General features: G+C 35.9%; 1 protein-coding gene across 1 annotated transcript in view; it reads left to right on the forward strand.

The window, feature by feature from the left end:
* LOC117327568 (polyphosphoinositide phosphatase-like) overlaps window positions 1-3,764 on the forward strand; it is a 29,179-nt gene extending 25,415 nt beyond the window's left edge. The window contains exon 23 of the mRNA XM_033884625.1: window positions 1,147-3,764. Coding sequence (XP_033740516.1) covers window positions 1,147-1,324 — 178 coding nt within the window. The 3' untranslated portion in view covers window positions 1,325-3,764. The remainder of the gene's footprint in view (window positions 1-1,146) is intronic.
* Window positions 3,765-22,363: the final 18,599 nt, after the last annotated feature.

Below are 22,363 nucleotides of genomic sequence, written 5' to 3' on the forward strand. Positions count from 1 at the left end.
AAAATCTGTACAGGTATATCACTAAACACAACTTGATTTACTAGAACATCTGTACAGGTATATCACTAAACACAACATGATTTACTGATGGTTTCCTTGAAAAAATCAGCAGAAGGTTTAGATTCATATCTTTTCTTTGTCTGTCAAAATTGAATGGAAGTATATCTTGTATGACATTGTCCAGCCGATTTTCTATCCATTTGACCAGCTAAAACAATTCTTTGTCCTGTATTTTGCAACTGATTCTCTTTGATATTTAGCAGGCCTGCTAATCATGATACATATTATTTTCTTTTTCTGAGTGGCATTTCAATTGAACTATTTTTTTCAAAAATTACTGCCCTTTGTAAGCCCATCAGAGTGCTCTTTCTCCATCATCCATCGTCTGTTCATCCTTGAACAATCTTTTTTATCACAGTATTATTTCTTCAGAAGTACAGGTCTGGAGGAATTCTTCTCAAACTTTATAATAGGTTCCCTTGCTCCCTAGCTGTGTCCATTTGATTTTAAGTCTGACCCAGAAAATAAAATTGCCGATAGTTGAAGTATAGTATTGCTATTTCTAACCTCTCTTGTTACCAAATGTAATGTAATGTAAAATCTATTTATTCTACAACAATTGCGAAACAAGTTATATCAACTTTATCAATCATTCTTGTTAAGGGTGTTACGAAATCACTGAAGTACATGTAGGGAAAAGATATCAGTCTTAATTAAACCAGTAAAAATCATTAAATGGTTGGCTTCTAGTTCCCTCTGGGATCTCCTGTGATTGAATTATTTTTGCAAAAGTCATAATTGCTAATTGTTTATTTCAGTATTTGATTCCTGTGTAGAGATCTTGTCCAACTTTTTAACAAATCTCTTTTTGAAACCTGTTAGGGTTTTTACTTATGACATTTAATAATGTATACCTAAGAGGCATATTCTTTATTTTTATTGTTGCAAAATTTATTTACCTACATGTAGTTTGATTTTTTTAGTGTTTTAATCTCGCTGGTCAATGGTCATTCATGTATGTAGATCCTCTCACTTTTTTCAAAATGTGTAGACTTTGCTTCGACCTGAAGGCATTTGTTCTAAATGGCATTTTAATCAGTAGATTGTTTCCTTTCAGCATTAGATAATGCATCTCTCCTGTTTCAGAGGTGTTGCCAGTGTGTTCAAGCTTGGTAGTAGTTATGAAGTGGAGCCCCCACCTGTCAACAAACAAGACCAGCTACTCTACCACAAATATGTCATGTGTGGGGAAAATGGTGCAACTAATCCTTCAAAGGACCAAATCAGATTCTACAAACGTTATATCTCTAAGAACATGAAATGAGTTTTAACTTTCTTGGCTCTTTAGCAATTACACTTGTTCTCCAAGAGTGTTTAATTCATGCCTAGTAACTCTGGTCAGCCCATCTGATATCAGAGAGTCATCCCCCTACTGAAGGCTTATCACAGGGTAAATTTAATGAATACAGTACTGTATAGGCATAAATGAAGACATTTTTAATTATTTGGTTCTGCACTCCAGGATTTCATTTTTTTTGATGTTTTCTTTTTTTTTGTTTTTGTTTTTTTTTTTATTTTTGTACTATAAAATTTCAAATTTCATGCAGGTATTTTAAAATTAATAATGAGCCTTATGATTAATTCATCTAATGGACATTTATAACATTTTAAAACTGGCATGTAAATGTATAAATTTAAGAATATTACACATAAAGATGAACTACTGTGTGAAAATCTTACACAGTTTATACTTATGTTTCATGTTATATACGATTTTTTATAGTAAAGACATATGTTATCTATTATAATTAAGGACACATGTGATCCATTACAACAGTTTAAAGACATATTCTACCTATAACTGTTAAGGGCTATCCCAGTAAAATATCAACCCAACAGGTACTCTAACTTACAACAGAAGAGGCAGCTGGTTGGCCGATTTATTAGCTGATGTTATTGTGCTGATCGCTAACTCTTATTTCCTAGGCATTATTTCTTTGATGCTTGGAAAGAAAGAATTGATTTAATCTGACAAATATGTGAACTTACAGTATATGCATTAATGATCCCATTTGAATGCTCCGATCAGTATAAGATAGCATCAAAATGATTATCAAACTCAAACTCCCATGGCAGGGTTGACCAAGCTTTCATACATGTACAAAAGCAATTCTGTTTTATTTCCTTTGTGGATATGTACATTCCGTTTTTATATTTTTGTAGCTCTTCAGTGAAGTGTGTTAAAGTTCCGTCATCTTTACGTTGGAAGAGGAAAAAATGATTATTTATCCATTTTTTCGTGGAAGAATTTATATTTTGTCTTTGATTGGTGGCAAGGACTGATTCCTTTGATTAATACTTTGATCTTTTAACCCTTTTTATGCAAAAACTTATTGAAATCCAAACTTTGAAAATGTGACAGCCAGCATAAGGTAAATCACCAGAAGAAAGTTAGAGGTCACACAGCTCCTATCATAAATTTCTCACTTTGTCATTCTTATTATTGTTGGAGTATCCGCTGTGAGGACTTCATGTTTGTCTATCAGGGACAACCCATAGAAGTGATTTAATTCAAACACTGTCATTTTAGTAAGCATGTTTTGTCTTCAGTATCCACCATGTACACAGGCGCTTGCATAGAAAATGAGAATTAAGAAAAAATGATATCAGTGGTATGTGTAAAAGTGTTGTGCTTTACAGAGTACATATACCACTGTCATATAGAAAAAAAAAATGAAAATCACATTTTCTATGCAAGCGCCTGTGACCATGCATAGAATTTCTTTTCTTTGAGTCCATCCTTATGGTATATTAAATTTCACTGGAATAGCCCTAAGGACATGTGCTACCTCTAACTGTTAAGTATGTATGCTACCTATTATAAACTGGTATACAATTTTTGGAAAAAAGTCATCCGAGAACATCATATCAATATATAAACAATATAGGTTAGGATACACAACTATCCATCGGCATATATATCAACTTTCATTATGCAGCTTTTTGTGCTTTCACTTAACAATTCCATCAGCCACTTAGACAACTTAAGAACAGCCATGACTTGACCTCTCAGGAACATATCCAGGCTGAACAGGCTGAAGATTTCCCTCTTATAATTTAGACAGCAGTTATTCTGTTAAATTAATGGAATATTACTGTTATATCAACATGAAAAATGGAAAGATTGCATTTCTAATTAACTTAAGAAAGAAATCAATGAATATTAACTCCTTGAACCAGTGATGTCACATCTCATCCAGTCATGACTGGTGAGTTGTGTGTTGTACTGTATGTTATATACCAACATAATTACAATTTGATTTGGAGCCAAGATATGAACATTTCATCTGCTATCATGTGAGGGTCACAATCATTCATTTATTTACCACCGAAACATTATATGGATAAATATTTGAAGTCTAAACACAATTTAAGACTTGTTGTAGATTTTCTGTGAGACAATCTCTTGCAAAAGATAATCTTTTCACACTTATGGATTGCCCCTTAACAGTAATTCTTTGGAGATTTTTGGTTTTATCAATACTTTCATTCAATCATTTTATTTCATAAAAATACTATTATAACCCTGTGTCCTGCAATCAGCTATATGAGACCAAAATTTTGCATTTTTGCCAAAACTCCAGTAGATTTAAGGAGTATGCCTTGGTGATTTTGTTGAAGTGTTTTCAGTTTTGTCTTTATGTGTTAGGAGACAGTTTACAGGGATCTGTGCAATAAAATCTCTTAAAACATAATGGAAGATTCATGACATTGTATGTTTTATATGGAATTCTGTTCGTATTATACAATACCCAAGGATCAAGAAGGTTTGACAGAAGTTAGGGGTCCTCATGGTAACAAAAATCTGAATTATTCATATTAGTAGTCAGTAGATGTAAACATTGATGTATTAAAGTCCCAAAGAGGACTTGATGAAGATGATGATGATGATGATGATGATGATTGATGCTTTTCTTTAAAACTGCTAGCCATAAATAGATTAAATAACAATGAGCAGTAGCATGCTGGGATGAATGGTTACCATGTGTGTTCAATTAAGTGAACATGACCTACTTTCAAGGTCAAATGTTAAAGTCTTTGAATATCTTCCTCTTTTTCACCAAAAAGGGCCATGGTGCTTGGCTAATTGGTTTAGCTGAAAAGGAGACCTTTTTGAAGCATAATTATAAATAATATCAACAAAATTTGCAAAGGGAACGATTATTTTAATGTATGAAAATAATAGGAAGTGCAAATATGAACATTTAATACATACAAATATGTGAAACATTTCATCGAACTAAGCAATTAGATAAAATATTAAATCAAATTTTGATTTATTAAATCTTATATATAGCTTTACAATATCTAGTTTTATCCATTTCTACATATCTAATACTACAATTAAACATTTAATCTGTAATTTACATAAAAAAATTGCTAAGTTTATCCTTTACAAGAGATTTGTTTATTTCCCAATTATTTGTGAAAGAATAATAGTTTTAAATGAATGTTAATATCATTTTATAGATAAAAACATTAATTTTTCTATTAAGTGAAATCATTAAAATATCTTCTGTTACCTCAAATTCATTTCAAATTTGTTCTGATCGTCGAATTTCATTATATGACATCATATTTATATACCGGGCAGTCTAACCTTGTCAGCTACTGACTTAGGATTTAATCTGTTACTTCATTAGGAAGATATTTAAATATTCCATATTAAAGAATCATAATGCATTATGCCTCAATTCTATCAAGCAGTGGTGCTGTGTTTGTCATAGGAATATAAAACCTATGTAGGCAAAAAGATATGAAAATTTTCTGTAAAACAAAAATTACACACTGATCAAAACAGCATTTGTCTATACTTTAAATATCCTTTTTTGAAAATGAACATTCAGCTCAAATATTCAACATCACTAAATACAAACATGAAAAAAATGTAATAATAATGATGTACATGGTTAGAATGTTTACAATAAAGTGCATGGCTAGTAAACGGATTTGAAACAATCGGTTAGTTTATATGTACAAGATACTGTTATTTAGCTCCTCAGAATTTGAACATACATAGTAGGTCTAAAGGGTCTTTGACTCCATTTCACTTGCCATCCCACAAGATGGACAATTTAGAAACTTTTACAGGAACTTTTCACATGGAATCTTACTAAATGATAAGGGAAACAGTGTACTTCACTTCATCAGCCAAATATTTTTTTATGTCTTGATTTCTTCCTGATCATGTACCTTACATGGCTGTGTTGTAATGTTTTGTCTAATGTCATATGTATTTTATCTTTACCATATGGAAGATGAGTTACTTGCTCAATATGTTATCAGGTATGAATAAGCCAACTCATATTATTATGATTAATATCAAGTGATAGGAGTTATAGTGAAGGGTCTAAAATGTGGCTTGTGTCACGCCCAAAAAATACAACTCGAAAATAATCTGCTAAGTCACCTTTCAACAAGTTCCTATTGCAACAACTTCCACTATCCAAGCCATGCTATTAAACAGGGATTTCCCCATTATAGATACCCATGGAATCACCGGACATGTACTCGGATCAATTACAACATACTCTGCAAAGCGAACAGAGTGATGAAGATTATCACATCCCTTGTCGCATGAACGGACGATGTCCCCGATGGAGACGGTTGCTGCAGTGCTTGACTCTTTGGTTCTGTTCCTTGATGGGACAATGGGGTCTCTGCATCTGTTCCTTGACGGGATATTGGGAAACATTGTTCACCAGATTCTGAACAGTACTTGTACAGCATTATTTCAAAATTGCGTCTTTTCTGATCTTCTTTCATGATTTTGAATTCTTCATCATTAATTTGCTCACAACGCTCCATCGGTCTGAACTGGCTCAGCTTGTACATCCCATACTCGGCCTTGCCAGGGTAAAGGTCCGCGATTATGCATAGCATTTCGTGTTCTGTAGGAATGATGTCTAGGGCCTCCATGATAGGGTCCGACATCAATAGATTAGCAAAGTCTTTAACCATTGTTTCTGGATTCTCTTCTCCTTCCATGTCGACATGGTATCGTACATTAACTTCGAGTAATCTCTCTTTCCTTTGTATTAGTATATCCTGAAGCTGTAAGGAGTTCAGTCCACCTGACATACACTGATCTCTGATGACGTCAACGGGGTAATGATCATACACATCCATTTCGGAAGGGGCTACGGATCCAAGGGCACAGAGGAGCTCTTTAATTGGCCAGGTTTTCTCTCTCCTCACAGCGTCCATATCCAAGTCGACTCTGATATTCTCACATATAGAGCTTATAGGATCACCATACTGCAAGTGTTTCATCACCTTCTTTTCAAGATATTTTCTGAAAAATTCTGGACCTAGAAGTATATTGATCCTTGCTTTCTCATGTCTCCTGTCCATTGCCTCAGACTTGATTTGTTTGAATCTTCTTGTTGTTAAAAGATCGCAGCTCAACCTTGGTCTGAAGTCTGATAAGACATAGAACCCATACTCGACCTTCAGTGGAAACATCTTAGCAATGGTACACAATACTTCTTTTTCGTCAGGAAAATCTCCCAATGACTTCATGTAGCTGTCTTCTTTGAGGGAACTCAATATTTTATCCGATAATCTTGCAAGATCCTCTTTTCCATCGCGTTCAACAGTACGCTCTATTGTTTCTTGTATCATCGTGTTTTTTCTCTGCATAAGAACCGCGTCCAGAGGGAAATTTCCCTCTGGTTCTGTACAATAATCTCTGATTTCGGTCATGTTGTAATAGTCATACTCCCTGTGGTGTGGATGGAATATCGCCAGATTACACAGGACGTCCAGTATTGGCCAATGGACCCTTCTATCAGTAAATGATGTTTGGAAATCGAGGACGTCACACATATACGATATGGTCTTATTGCTCTCAATCCCGTCTTCTACAGCTTCAAAAACTTTATTTTCTGTGTCAACCCAAGATTTCATTGCAGTAAAATTAAATAAATCATCCTTCAGAATACGTAATAGTTGATCTTGTTTTACCTGTATATTAACCCTGTCAGTGTCGCTTAGTAATGCAGCTGACAAGTTGCGGTATAATGCAATTTTGTTTTCTGTTGTTGTCAGATTGGCTTCTTCCAAATCTCTTCTGTATTCAATAATGTCATTAAAGATATCGAGTGTTGTTACAATATTTTCTGTTAAGAGTCTGAACTGATTGACTAAACCATTTATGCTTGATGTATAATTTGTTTGTAGTTCTTTTGTCATAGCAATTTTACGGTCCAGTTCTTGTGTATCGTTTATATATTTCTGAATTGCCAACCTCATCTCATTTTCCACTTTACTGTATTGTTTCTGTTGCAAATATATAGAAATTCCCGAGGCGATACCTGAAAGTGCACCACTACCGAGTCGTCCAAGAAATGAACGAACAGAAAATTTTCTTGCATTAATGTTTTTGAAACGATGTGTATTTCCCTTTCTTTTGTGTACTAAATTAACCATTCTATGTTTTACGGATTTAAATCTATTTCCAATTTTCTTCAGTTTATGGTGTACAGTTTGTTTTGGGGACATGATACCGTTTCTTACTGAAATTAACTTTTTTACGAATGCACCTTTTATAGCTTTGCCTATCACTGCCTTTTTCCTTGATATGCCATTTACTTTACCATTTTGTTTGACTTCTAAATCATAGTTACTCTTTGATGACATTGCAATGTCCCCGGCTTCCTCGACAATTTTTCCGATAACATAACTGATTATTGCTTGTTCCAAATTCGATCTTTTCATAGTATTTAACTCGTTTACCATTCTTTGGTACACATATTCTATTGGTCTTATATCCATATCTAAACATTGCGAAGTATCGTTTGTTTTAGCGCAAGCAGAATAAGCATTTTCTAGTTCCTTGATAGCTGTGATAGAATCAAACAATCCATTTATATGCTCGAAATACCTAATTATTATGTCCGTTTGATGTTGAATCCGACTTGATTCATGAATCAAATCATTAACTGCGCTGTGTGTCTGGTCTAGCTCATCTGCTTTACTACGTACAGCTTCTTGCCTTTGCTGTAATGTTTCCTTTAGGTGGCATATATTGTTTGTTGGGCAGTCTGTGAATAAAGAAGAAAGTGATAAAACAGTTCAATTTATAACCGTTAAGATATTCGACATGAGGTATTATTGTTTTGAACAACACAAATGCATAAACACAAACGCACATCTACCTTTACTACATTAAACTTGCACGAATACGCATTTCTTTTCTACCGTGTAGAAAGCTACTAGCTTTTTGTCATTATCATACCTGATATCATTTGAACAATGGTAATTCCCAGCTCCACATAGGGTATGGCCTTTCCAGTTATCGAAGCTATCTTGGAAAGTGGCGACACAGCTCTCGGTACATTCTTGATTGCTGCATGACGAAATAAATCCAGTTATAAGTAGTTTACTACTAGAGAGCAGCTACGTTATGACCACAGCAAGATGCTCGTGGACTTTTCAAATTGTCCCAACACTGACCAATGAATATTTCTATGTTATAACTTATATATGAAACGTATTGAGCGATCTACCAAACTTTCGGAAATTGGAAATGTTCTTTAAACCAATATCGATACCAAAAACAAACAAACAAACAAAAAACCCAGCATAATCGACGAGGCCTCTTAGCTTAATTTAATAATTAATAATAATGATCGTTATATTATTTTGATTTTGTAAAAAAAAAAAAAAAAAAACGCACAAGGAAAAAGCATTTTGAAAAGGGAACCAAGTAACAGCAACAGTGTCAAATAATGAATATAAAACCTCATCATTCATAAAATCATCTCCGCATTGTGTTTGATTTGTGAGAGATTCACTGGATTGTGCTAGTTAAATACGAACATGTCGAGCCACTAGAATTTCAAATCCATATGTTTTATTTTTTTAATTTTGCAGAAATTTGACAAGATTTTTTTTTTTTTTTACCTTTTGTCAATATTTTAGGAACACTTTACAACGGTCACTTACCTTCTTTCGCTATTTGTGAAACAGTACGACGTATCGCGGAGAATATCCCTCTCTTATTTCGCACATTTTTGGTCATCTGATTCTCAGCATTGTAACCTGATTTGACGAAACAGAAATTATTTGAATTTTTTATTGTATTTATTTTGAAATACATTCAGTATAACCGCGATGCATTGAATCTGCACTAAAGCAGGTATACATTCAATGTAAAGCCAAACTTTAAAATAGGTATACATTCATTGGAAAGTCTGACTTTACAACAGGTATACATTCAACGTAAAGTCAGACTTTAAAACAGGTATACATTCATTGTAAAGCCAAACATTAAAATAGGTATACATTCATTGTAAAGCCAGACTTTAAAACAGGTGTACATTCATTGTAAAGCCTGACTTTACAACAGGTATACATTCATTGTAAGCCAGACTTTAAAACAGGTGTACATTCATGGTAAAGCCAGACTCGCATGCTAACATATATCACGCTGGTTTACAACAGATATGCAAATATACAATATACAATTTGTGTGTCCTAAGGATTTAAATATGTCTTTTCATATACATTTATTTTAGAGGATTATTTGATTCTAGAGCTCCAATGCCTCCCGCTCAATTTAGAACTCATAGAACTTTCATTAGTTTGCTTAAATGATGATGATAATAAGTTTATATATATTCATGAAAAAAACATGACACAGGCATTTGTAATTCTATATTGAATAAAAATAAAATACCCGGTAAAGGTAAAGACCTATACCAGGTATTTCATCAAACTTGTCTTAGAGACCACCTGAATCTAGCGATTCTCTCTCGTGTGGCCGCGTTTTCACCCCCGCAATGTTTTTATTTACTATACTACTTCCCTGAACAAAAATTAGAAACTACCTGTAATACGTGGCCTTTAAGACTGGAAGGTCACATATGACGGTATTATTCAATTTATAACTACAAAAGCCTGTACCACAATTTGCTTACTTCGTGTTGGGTCCCCGGTCCTTCTCTCACTTCGAGCTTGAATGAGTCTCCTACTGCCTTCGACCTCACCGGAATCTAAAATAAAGTAAAACAAGTAATAGAGTGGATAATTGCCAATTATGGCTAAATGCAGCACCTTTTGAAAAAAGCATGACACTTGATACACATATACTCTTGGCCAGAATCAAGAGATTACGAGATGGAAGCATCGTTAAAAAGTCTACATATATTTTTTTTAATATGGCTCTCATTTTGAACGCTGTTTATGAACTAAAACGATATGTTGGTATTCCCTATGTTCCATATATCATGTAAATATATCAAGGGCGTAGCTTCCTATACGCGGGAACGCGGTTGCGTACACATAATTATAAAAATCCGAAATTTTGATTGTCGTGATTTATACCAAGTACTGAGAAAGTAAACACGAAGACATAATTTTAACTTAATTTTGAAAATTGAGAAAGCGACAGATACCAGCAAACAGATAGATGAGTTTTTTAAAGCTAGTCAAAGAGATACTTCACAGTGGGAAAGGTATCATCATATATCGGATCCTGTTCTGGATATAGCGTTTGCCAACTGCGATGTGTATATACTGCAAAGCGCACGCTTTAAACTTAGCAATTGTTCATTGCTCAACAGACCCCAGATAGGAACAGTTCAAGATGTTGCCTTTCCATTCCACTATTCTACAAAGTTGAACAAGTATCAAATGAGCTAGCTTTGGATGCAGATGCACGGCAAAACTAAATTGAAACCCCATTGTTAAACCAGATGGATTTCGAAGCCGTATTCTCATTGTCGTCGGATCCCTTGAATACCTGTGAGATAGAAGGGACGCAGAATCTGGGCAGCAAGTAGCAAGTAGCACCACATCTGCGTACATCAGACCTAGCTACGCCACTGATAATATATCTGCAGGTAGGGCGTATAAGAATTGTACCTGCTGCCCCATTGCATGATCATATATTTTCTCTTCTTCATCAACAATGTTTCAACTGTCTTTTCCTAATGTCTCCCTTGACTTAATATAGTAGGAAGACATTCATCAAATAGAAAACAAACACAAAGATCACATTCAGGACAGACATTGTATTGAATTGATAGAGAAATTGCATGGTACAGATATTCAAGAACAATTCTTTAATTTTTCCGATAATATGCTTTACAAAAATGTAAATGTAAACTTTATTTATTTTACAACAATTGCGAAACAAGTTACATATATAAACTTATATCAATCACGCTTGTTGGCTGTAAGGCTTTTTATTTCAGACATATAATCATTTTAATTTAAATATGAACATGCACTGTCCATTCATCGTATTATTTGCATGATTAGTGCTAATAAGATGTATATGTGTACAATATTAATCAAGAGATAGATTTGGTGCTGAGATTGCTGAAATAAACTTTTCAAGTAAAAAAAATATTTAGTGCTATAATGGAACTTTAAGTGACAGATACAATAATGTACAACTTCTGTTATTACATGTACATGGTAAAATATTTTGTTTCTAATTTTTTTAACTGTGTTCTGTATTTCTTTTTTGCTTATTTTGTCAAATCCATGCCTGTATGTTCTAAGAAAATGTGTGAAACACAGGTAAATTTTAGGTGACTGTACAGGTTAAAAAAACAGCTTATATGAAGCAGTATATAATTACCTTCCCATTGCTTCATGAAACAACACCTTACCTTTTGATAAAAAAACTGTTGGCGTTCAGAGAACACCCCTTATTAACAATATTCGACATAATTGTATATGTCGTTTTACATCATTAATAACAATGGACATTGTTCAGCCTTTATTGTTGCGTGTACGCTATAATGACACCACCGTACATAAATGTACATCTATTACGTGTAACATATAATATACTTACTTGGGTAAGCCCACACCACAGCTAGTATGAGCAGCAGTAAAATACAGACGTACTTCATCTTTCTTGGCACAAAATACTGGAACGATGATGCTGAAAACGTAAAGATACTGATGATAATTGACCGTGATATGTTTTATTTTAGACGCATTTAACAGTCACAGTTCCTTTTTTAACTTAATATTTCTGTCAATGAATCTCAGTTATTAGGTTAAGGATCACACCTCATTGTATTTTAAGCTTTAAAACGCTCTCAATACTCAGACTCAAACATGAGTTTTCCCAAAATTCAAACTGATTTATAACATCAAATGTATGCCTCACCGATTTTCAATATTTATTCCTTACCTTGGCCTTTTATTCTAGCTTTGCGGCTGGACATCCAAGGCGAAATTGTATGTACACCTGCCGAACCCGACTTTTATGCTCAACCAACTCTGGGGAAACCAGTGTCAACCAAAACGCTGTCAACTGATTAGGAATTTATTTATATGGCTTTCTCTCTAATAAGTAGGAAACCAGGGTATTACGTCAACAGGAAATATCTGTTTACGATTCTAAAAGACAACAGTGAACTTAATGACATTGAGAACATATTTTGTAAAGAGGTCTTGTACATAAATTGTTATGGTAGACGAGTTTTTTGGTATGAACAGTTTATATTTTATAGTTTTCAATAGATAAACGCTCTTCAAAACAGGTATTCGTGATATATTTATTGTGTTTGTAAATCAATGTTTGTGGACTATAAGACAAGTTCGACTGAAGTACGAATCGTGATAATATTTCATTAAGACATTTTACGGAGGTAAGATTATCTTTCACCATATATTTAATGCATATGTAATTGATAACTACAGTAGTAGAACGGTATCATGCCTCTATAAAAATATAGCACATCGGCAGGAATACGGTGACACATCTGTACTCATACCATGTACATGTTGAGGGCACCGGATTGCCGCCGCTTCATTACGTACAACTGCCAATGAAGCACTTTTGCTTGAAACGACAGCGTAACGACCATCTTCGCTACCAAGGTTTCTGATTAAGGGTACAACGTAATCAGGAGCCTTGGCTAGCGAAGATGCGCAACGACATGATTTTATGTTTCTCTTGATGACGATTTAATACCGTTCCGTACTAGTACCGATATCCGAATGTGTAACATACATTGTACTTTTAAAGGTTTACCAATAACCAGACGTCTACAGCCTGCAAAATATGTATTTGTATACTGCATTTTAGTTAAATATGACTTCAGTAAAGATTGAGCTGGTGCTATATTTATAAGTGGGTTAACAATAGTTACTAAAGATTGAGTTGGTGCTATCTAAAGATTGAGTTGGTTCTATATTTATAAGTGGATCAACCGTAGTTACATGTCGTTTTGGTTTCGATACACTGCGGTCCCTAATCGAGTATCGGTTTCTGGTAGTCACTTCCTCTGACAAATTTGATATTTTAAGGACTAGGCACAAGTTACATCAGCTTATATATGTAAGCCCTTCTTAACAGTTGTTTATCACTTATATGAGATCATCATTAGATATAAATGTATAGATATATGTGAAAATGCTAAAAGTGATCCATACCGACGAAGTATTTCAGAAAGAAAAAAACCCCAACAAGTCTTTAATAGTACTTTTGTCTATAACCTTGGCGATTCTTCAGATACATAACCCTATAATTTATACAAGAAAAAAATACGATGACTTCAAATGGATGAATAAATTAAAAGTTTAAAAAATATTCATGGAAGCGACTGATCGACTGATATCATTCAGTATATAATATCATTTTACCTTAATTATGCCTGGCTACCCAACCCTAATCTGTAGAAACACTTCTGTTAATTATTCGTAACAACAGTTCACATCAATCTACGTACCGATATCGGGCAGAAAAGTAGTTACATTAAATGTAAAGGACAACAATAACAAGTTAGAGTTATGTGATTTAGATGGGGTAACAAGTGGGAGGTATATGTGATTTAGATGGGGTAACAAGTGGGAGGTGTGTGATTTAGATGGGGTAACAAGTGGGAGGTATATGTGATTTAGATGGGGTAACAAGTGGGAGGTATATGTGATTTAGATGGGGTAACAAGTGGGAGGTATATGTGATTTAGATGGGGTAACAAGTGGGAGGTATATGTGATTTAGATGGGGTAACAAGTGGGAGGTATATGTGATTTAGATGGGGTAACAAGTGGGAGGTATGTGTGATTTAGATGGGGTAACAAGTGGGAGGTATATGTGATTTAGATGGGGTAACAAGTGGGAGGTATATGTGATTTAGATGGGGTAACAAGTGGGAGGTATATGTGATTTAGATGGGGTAACAAGTGGGAGGTGTGTGATTTAGATGGGGTAACAAGTGGGAGGTGTGTGATTTAGATGGGGTAACAAGTGGGAGGTGTGTGATTTAGATGGGGTAACAAGTGGGAGGTGTGTGATTTAGATGGGTAACAAGTGGGAGGTATATGTGATTTAGATGGGGTAACAAGTGGGAGGTGTGTGATTTAGATGGGTAACAAGTGGGAGGTATATGTGATTTAGATGGGGTAACAAGTGGGAGGTGTGTGATTTAGATGGGGTAACAAGTGGGAGGTGTGTGATTTAGATGGGTAACAAGTGGGAGGTATATGTGATTTAGATGGGGTAACAAGTGGGAGGTGTGTGATTTAGATGGGTAACAAGTGGGAGGTATATGTGATTTAGATGGGGTAACAAGTGGGGAGGTGTGTGATTTAGATGGGTAACAAGTGGGAGGTATATGTGATTTAGATGGGGTAACAAGTGGGAGGTGTGTGATTTAGATGGGTAACAAGTGGGAGGTATATGTGATTTAGATGGGTAACAAGTGGGAGGTGTGTGATTTAGATGGGGAACAAGTGGGAGTATAGGTGATTTAGGATGGGGTAACAAGGTGGAGGTATATGTGTGATTTAGATGGGGTAACAAGTGGGAGGTATATGTGATTTAGATGGGTAACAAGTGGGAGGTATATGGATTAGATGGGTAACAAGTGGGAGTATGTGTGTGATTTAGATGGGTAACAAGTGGGAGGTATATGTGATTTAGATGGGGTAACAAGTGGGAGGTATGTGTGTGATTTAGATGGGTAACAAGTGGGAGGTATATGTGATTTAGATGGGGTAACAAGTGGGAGGTATATGTGATTTAGATGGGTAACAAGTGGAGAGGTATATGTGATTTAGATGGGTAACAAGTGGGAGGTATATGTGATTTAGATGGGGTAACAAGTGGGAGGTATATGTGATTTAGATGGGTAACAAGTGGGAGGTATGTGTGTGATTTAGATGGGTAACAAGTGGGAGGTATATGTGATTTAGATGGGTAACAAGTGGGAGGTATATGTGATTTAGATGGGTAACAAGTGGGAGGTATATGTGATTTAGATGGGTAACAAGTGGGAGGTATGTGTGTGATTTAGATGGGTAACAAGTGGGAGGTATATGTGATTTAGATGGGTAACAAGTGGGAGGTATATGTGATTTAGATGGGTAACAAGTGGGAGGTATGTGTGTGATTTAGATGGGTAACAAGTGGGAGGTATATGTGATTTAGATGGGGTAACAAGTGGGAGGTATATGTGATTTAGATGGGGTAACAAGTGGGAGGTATATGTGATTTAGATGGGGTAACAAGTGGGAGGTATAAGTGATTTAGATGGGTAACAAGTGGGAGGTATATGTGATTTAGATGGGTAACAAGTGGGAGGTATGTGTGATTTAGATGGGGTAACAAGTGGGAGGTATATGTGATTTAGATGGGGTAACAAGTGAGAGGTATATGTGATTTAGGTGGGGTAACAAGTTGGTGGTATATGTGATTTAGATGGGTAACAAGTGGGAGGTATGTGTGATTTAGATGGGGTAACAAGTGAGAGGTATATGTGATTTAGGTGGGGTAACAAGTTGGTGGTATATGTGGTTTAGATGGGTAACAAGTGAGAGGTATATGTGATTTAGGTGGGGTAACAAGTGGGAGGTATATGTGATTTAGATGGGTAACAAGTGAGAGGTATATGTGGTTTAGGTGGGGTAACAAGTGAGAGGTACATTAAATGTATATGTGATTTAGGTGGGGTAACAAGTCTGTGGTAAGTGATTAAGAGGGGTAAGAAGGTGGAGTTATGTGATTTGGATAGGGGAAATATGGAATAATGTATGTGCCTGTTCATCCTATCATCATAAATAACCTATGTTATTTTTCAATATTAAAATTCTGGCCCAAACCTTACGTAATTTATATTACATGTATATGGATCGATTAATCTTCATCAACTTAGTGAACACTCTGAGGTACTGGGATTAAAAAATGACTGTGGTCTAAAAAAATATTAATATCATTTGATCATTGAAAAGAAAATTATATATTAAGATACATGTTTGAGAAAATTAAGACGGGTACTTATTATTTACTGTCGGGTAACATACGGGATTCTGTGATATACAGTGTAGTCCCATGTACACGACTGGGAAAAGTCGAGGTAATTACTTTATAGTTTATGGTGTTTGGGCTTCTCCATGATACATTTCAACATATCTAGGTTTCGAGAGGTGCAGGTTGATGAAACTAAAGAAAAGTGTTTCATGCACATATGGTTTAAGAATTCAGTTGTTAAGTCTGTGGTGATGAAAGAACGAGTATCCATTAGATTTTTAAAATCATGAAAATAAGAAAAAAAATCATATCGTTAGAAAATCCAGTCATGTACCTGTATCGAGAAAATAAATATTACTGCAATTTTACATAATTTGATTTATGTTGTAATAATCTGTCATATTATACTTCAAAGTATTCTCCAACTATGTATCATTAACCAGATAGCTTAACAGGGACATATTATGTCCCTGATATATACTGCGGTGACCTAACGTCGTCTTTGTTTTAGTTATTAAGTCACATAAGTACAAGTTAAATACCTGTACACTGCGGTATATAGTTATGTCTGGTATTCATTTCCTCTGACACATTATATATTTTTAGGACTGATCAGAACACGTTATTTGTTAGCCATTACGTAAGCCCTCCTCGCCAACTGTATATCAACATTACAATATAACTTCCTTAGATATACTTGTATAGAGGGGGAAGACATTTCAATGTCTGGTGGAGACATTTTAAATGTCTTTTTGGCGGTTTTTATTTGGTTAACCCCCACATTGACTTATTATGTTATGTTTGATCAAAGTAATATTTTATATGTATTTGGTATATATGAGTAATTTCATCTCATAATCTTGTATGTTTTGTCACCTTCTGTGAGGGTGGCCTTATTCATTCAAATACAGTTGTTGAGTTGTTTCTTGTAAGTGTGTAGATGCATAAATATATCTGTATATAAATCATAACCATCAAAAACGATGATGTCTAGTATATCGTCAACATGATTTGCCTTTTGATAGGTATGGTCTCCTAGACTATAGTCAGTATTCTGTCGACTTTAATTAGTAACTGGTATACCGTCTACATAACTTGCCTATTACAGTCTCTTTGTCTCACCGACTAGTGTTTCTGTCTATTGATGGTCTTCGTCTCACCGACTAGTGATTCTGCCTATTGATAGTCTTCGTCTCACCGACTAGTGATTCTGTCTATTGATAGTCTTCGTCTCATCGACTATTGATTCTGCGCATTGATCGACTTAGTCTCACCGACTTCAGCCATTGTTATATTGACTTCAGCTAAACACTGATTTTACACATACACGACTTCACCTATTTCTACAGTATGTTCGTCTCACCGACTCTAGTTTAAGCGCCTACAGTATAGACAATAGATCATCAAAAAAGTAAATAAAAGTGAATAAAAATTAACATTTTGATTTGAAATGTCCTTATGGTTAATATAATCTAGGTGCGGGACCTGTCATTTCTAAGTTATACATCTGCTCGTAATATAATATCAGCTGCTATTTTTCGGTATTAATTAGTCATATTCTGGTTTGCATTGACGTCGATTCTAAAACTGAAACTGAACCGGCTTCCGGGAATCTATGACTCAAACACATGATTATCGAAATTATCGAATGCCAACAGCTCCTAAGTACCAGAAAACTGTTTGATAGACTGTCGAGATCCTTACCTATTCAAATACAGGTATTTTTTATATTCCAATGGTTTTATGGGAAATCCTAGCGGTTCAGAATAACAGGAAATAAAACATTCTACACATAATAAATTCATAAACACCATTGATAAATTATCTTTATTCTGTAATACATACAGTAAAATGGTACTTCAAAATAACTCGTATAGTTTTGTTATTTTTCGTCTAGCCCGTGATAGTCTTCGTATCACCGACTAGTGATTCTGTCTATTGATAGTCTTCGTCTCACCGACTAGTGATTCTGTATATTGATAGTCTTCGTCTCACCGACTAGTGATTCTGTCTATTGATAGTCTTCGTCTCAACGACTAGTGATTCTGTCTATTGATGGTCTTCGTCTCAACGACTAGTGATTATGTCTATAGCTAGTCTTCGTCTCACCGACTAGTGATTCTGTCTATTGATAGTCTTCGTCTCACCGACTAGTGATTCTGTATATTGATAGTCTTCGTCTCACCGAATATTGATTCTGTCTATTGATAGTCTTCGTCTCACCGACTTGTGATTCTGTCTATTGATAGTCTTCGTCTCACCGACTAGTGATTATGCGTATTGATAGTCTTAGTCTCACCGACTAGTGATTCTGTCTATTGATAGGCTTCGTCTCACCGACTAGTGATTCTGTCTATTGATAGTCTTCGTCTCACCGACTAGTGATTCTGCGTATTGATAGTCTTCGTCTCACCGACTAGTGATTCTGTCTATTGATAGTCTTCGTCTCACCGACTAGTGATTCTGTCTATTGATAGTCTTCGTCTCACCGACTTGTGATTCTGTCTATTGATAGTCTTCGTCTCACCGACTAGTGATTCTGTCTATTGATAGTCTTCGTGTCACCGACTAGTGATTCTGTCTATTGATAGTCTTCGTCTCACCGACTAGTGATTCTGTCTATTGATAGTCTTCGTCTCACCGACTAGTGATTCTGCCTCTTGATAGTCTTCTTCTCACCGACTAGTGATTCTGTCTATTGATAGTCTTCGTCTCACCGACTAGTGATTCTGCGTATTGATAGTCTTCGTCTCACCGACTATTGATTCTGTCTATTGATAGTCTTCGTCTCACCGACTAGTGATTCTGCGTATTGATAGTCTTCGTCTCACCGACTAGTGATTCTGCGTATTGATAGTCTTCGTCTCACCGACTAGTGATTCTGCCTATTGATAGTCTTCGTCTCACCGACTAGTGATTCTGTCTATTGATAGTCTTCGTCTCACCGACTAGTGATTCTGCGCATTGATCGACTTAGTCTCACCGACTTCAGCCATTGTTATATTGACTTCAGCTAAACACTGATTTTACACATACACGACTTCACCTATTTCTACAGTATGTTCGTCTCACCGACTCTATAGTTTAAGCGCCTACAGTATAGACAATAGATCATCAAAAAAGTAAATAAAAGTGAATAAAAATTAACATTTTGATTTGAAATGTCCTTATGGTTAATATAATCTAGGTGCGGGACCTGTCATTTCTAAGTTATACATCTGCTCGTTATATAATATCAGCTGCTATTTTTCGGTATTAATTAGTCATATTCTGGTTTGCATTGACGTCGATTCTAAAACTGAAACTGAACCGGCTTCCGGGAATCTATGACTCAAACCCATGATTATCGAAATTATCGAATGCCAACAGCTCCTAAGTGCCAGAAAACTGTTTGATAGACTGTCGAGATCCTTACCTATTCAAATACAGGTATTTTTTATATTCCAATGGTTTTATGGGAAATCCTAGCGGTTCAGAATAACAGGAAATAAAACATTCTACACATAATAAATTCATAAACACCATTGATAAATTATCTTTATTCTGTAATACATACAGTAAAATGGTACTTCAAAATAACTCGTATAGTTTTGTTATTTTTCGTCTAGCCCGTGATAGTCTTCGTCTCACCGACTAGTGATTCTGTCTATTGATAGTCTTCGTCTCACCGACTAGTGATTCTGTATATTGATAGTCTTCGTCTCACCGACTAGTGATTATGCGTATTGATAGTCTTAGTCTCACCGACTAGTGATTCTGTCTATTGATAGGCTTCGTCTCACCGACTAGTGATTATGTCTATTGCTAGTCTTCGTCTCACCGACTAGTGATTCTGTCTATTGCTAGTCTTCGTCTCACCGACTAGTGATTCTGTATATTGATAGTCTTCGTCTCACCGAATATTGACTCTGTCTATTGATAGTCTTCGTCTCACCGACTTGTGATTCTGTCTATTGATAGTCTTCGTCTCACCGACTAGTGATTATGCGTATTGATAGTCTTAGTCTCACCGACTAGTGATTCTGTCTATTGATAGGCTTCGTCTCACCGACTAGTGATTATGTCTATTGCTAGTCTTCGTCTCACCGACTAGTGATTATGTCTATTGCTAGTCTTCGTCTCACCGACTAGTGATTCTGCGTATTGATAGTCTTCGTCTCATCGACTATTGATTCTGTCTATTGATAGTCTTCGTCTTACCGACTAGTGATTCTGCGTATTGATAGTCTTCGTCTCACCGACTAGTGATTATGTCTATTGCTAGTCTTCGTCTCACCGACTAGTGATTCTGTCTATTGATAGTCTTCGTCTCACCGACTAGTGATTATGTTTATTGCTAGTCTTCGTCTCACCGACTAGTGATTCTGCGTATTGATAGTCTTCGTCTCATCGACTATTGATTCTGTCTATTGATAGTCTTCGTCTTACCGACTAGTGATTCTGCGTATTGATAGTCTTCGTCTCACCGACTAGTGATTCTGCGTATTGATAGTCTTCGCATCACCGACTAGTGATTCTGCGTATTGATAATCTTCGTCTCACCGACTAGAGATTCTGTATATTGATAGTCTTCGTCTCACCGACTAATGATTCTGTCTATTGATAGTCTTCGTCTCACCGACTAGTGATTCTGTATATTGATAGTCTTCGTCTCATCGACTAGTGATTCTGTCTATTGATAGTCTTCGTCTCACCGACTAGTGATTCTGTCTATTGATATTCTTCGTCTCACCGACTTGTGATTCTGTCTATTGATAGTCTTCGTCTCACCGACTAGTGATTCTGTCTATTGATAGTCTTCGTGTCACCGACTAGTGATTCTGTCTATTGATAGTCTTCGTCTCACCGACTAGTGATTCTGCCTATTGATAGTCTTCGTCTCACCGACTAGTGATTCTGCCTATTGATAGTCTTCGTCTCACCGACTAGTGATTCTGCCTATTGCTAGTCTTCGTCTCACCGACTAGTGATTCTGCGTATTGATAGTCTTCTCATCACAGACTAGTGATTCTGCCTATTGATAGTCTTCGTCTCACCGACTAGTGATTCTGTATATTGATAGTCTTCGTCTCATCGACTAGTGATTATGTCTATTGATTTTCTTCGTCTCACCGACTAGTGATTCTGTCTATTGATAGTCTTCGTCTCACCGACTAGTGATTCTGTATATTGATAGTCTTCGTCTCACCGACTAGTGATTCTGTCTATTGATAGTCTTCGTCTCACCGACTAGTGATTCTGTCTATTGATAGTCTTCGTCTCACCGACTAGTGATTCTGTCTATTGATAGTCTTCGTCTCATCGACTAGTGATTCTGTCTATTGATAGTCTTCGTCTCACCGACTAGTGATTCTGTATATTGATAGTCTTCGTCTCACCGACTAGTGATTCTGCCTCTTGATAGTCTTCGTCTCAACGACTAGTGATTCTGTCTATTGATGGTCTTCGTCTCACCGACTAGTGATTCTGTCTATTGATAGTCTTAGTCTCAACGACTAGTGATTCTGTCTATTGATAGTCTTCGTCTCACCGACTAGTGATTCTGCCTATTGATAGTCTTAGTCTCACCGACTAGTGATTCTGTCTATTGATAGGCTTCGTCTCACCGACTAGTGATTATGTCTATTGCTAGTCTTCGTCTCACCGACTAGTGATTCTGTCTATTGCTAGTCTTCGTCTCACCGACTAGTGATTCTGTCTATTGCTAGTCTTCGTCTCACCGACTAGTGATTCTGTCTATTGCTAGTCTTCGTCTCACCGACTAGTGATTCTGTGTATTGCTAGTCTTCGTCTCACCGACTAGTGATTCTGTCTATTGATAGTCTTCGTCTCACCGACTAGTGATTCTGTCTATTGATAGTCTTCGTCTCACCGACTAGTGATTCTGTCTATTGATAGTCTTCGTCTCACCGACTAGTGATTCTGTATATTGATAGTCTTCGTCTCACCGACTAGTGATTCTGCCTATTGCTAGTCTTCGTCTCACCGACTAGTGATTCTGTCTATTGATAGTCTTCGTCTCACCGACTAGTGATTCTGTCTATTGATAGTCTTCGTCTCACCGACTAATGATTCTGTCTAT

Source organism: Pecten maximus, chromosome 5 (genome assembly GCF_902652985.1).
Source record: "Pecten maximus chromosome 5, xPecMax1.1, whole genome shotgun sequence".
NCBI classification, from domain to species: Eukaryota; Metazoa; Mollusca; class Bivalvia; order Pectinida; family Pectinidae; genus Pecten; species Pecten maximus.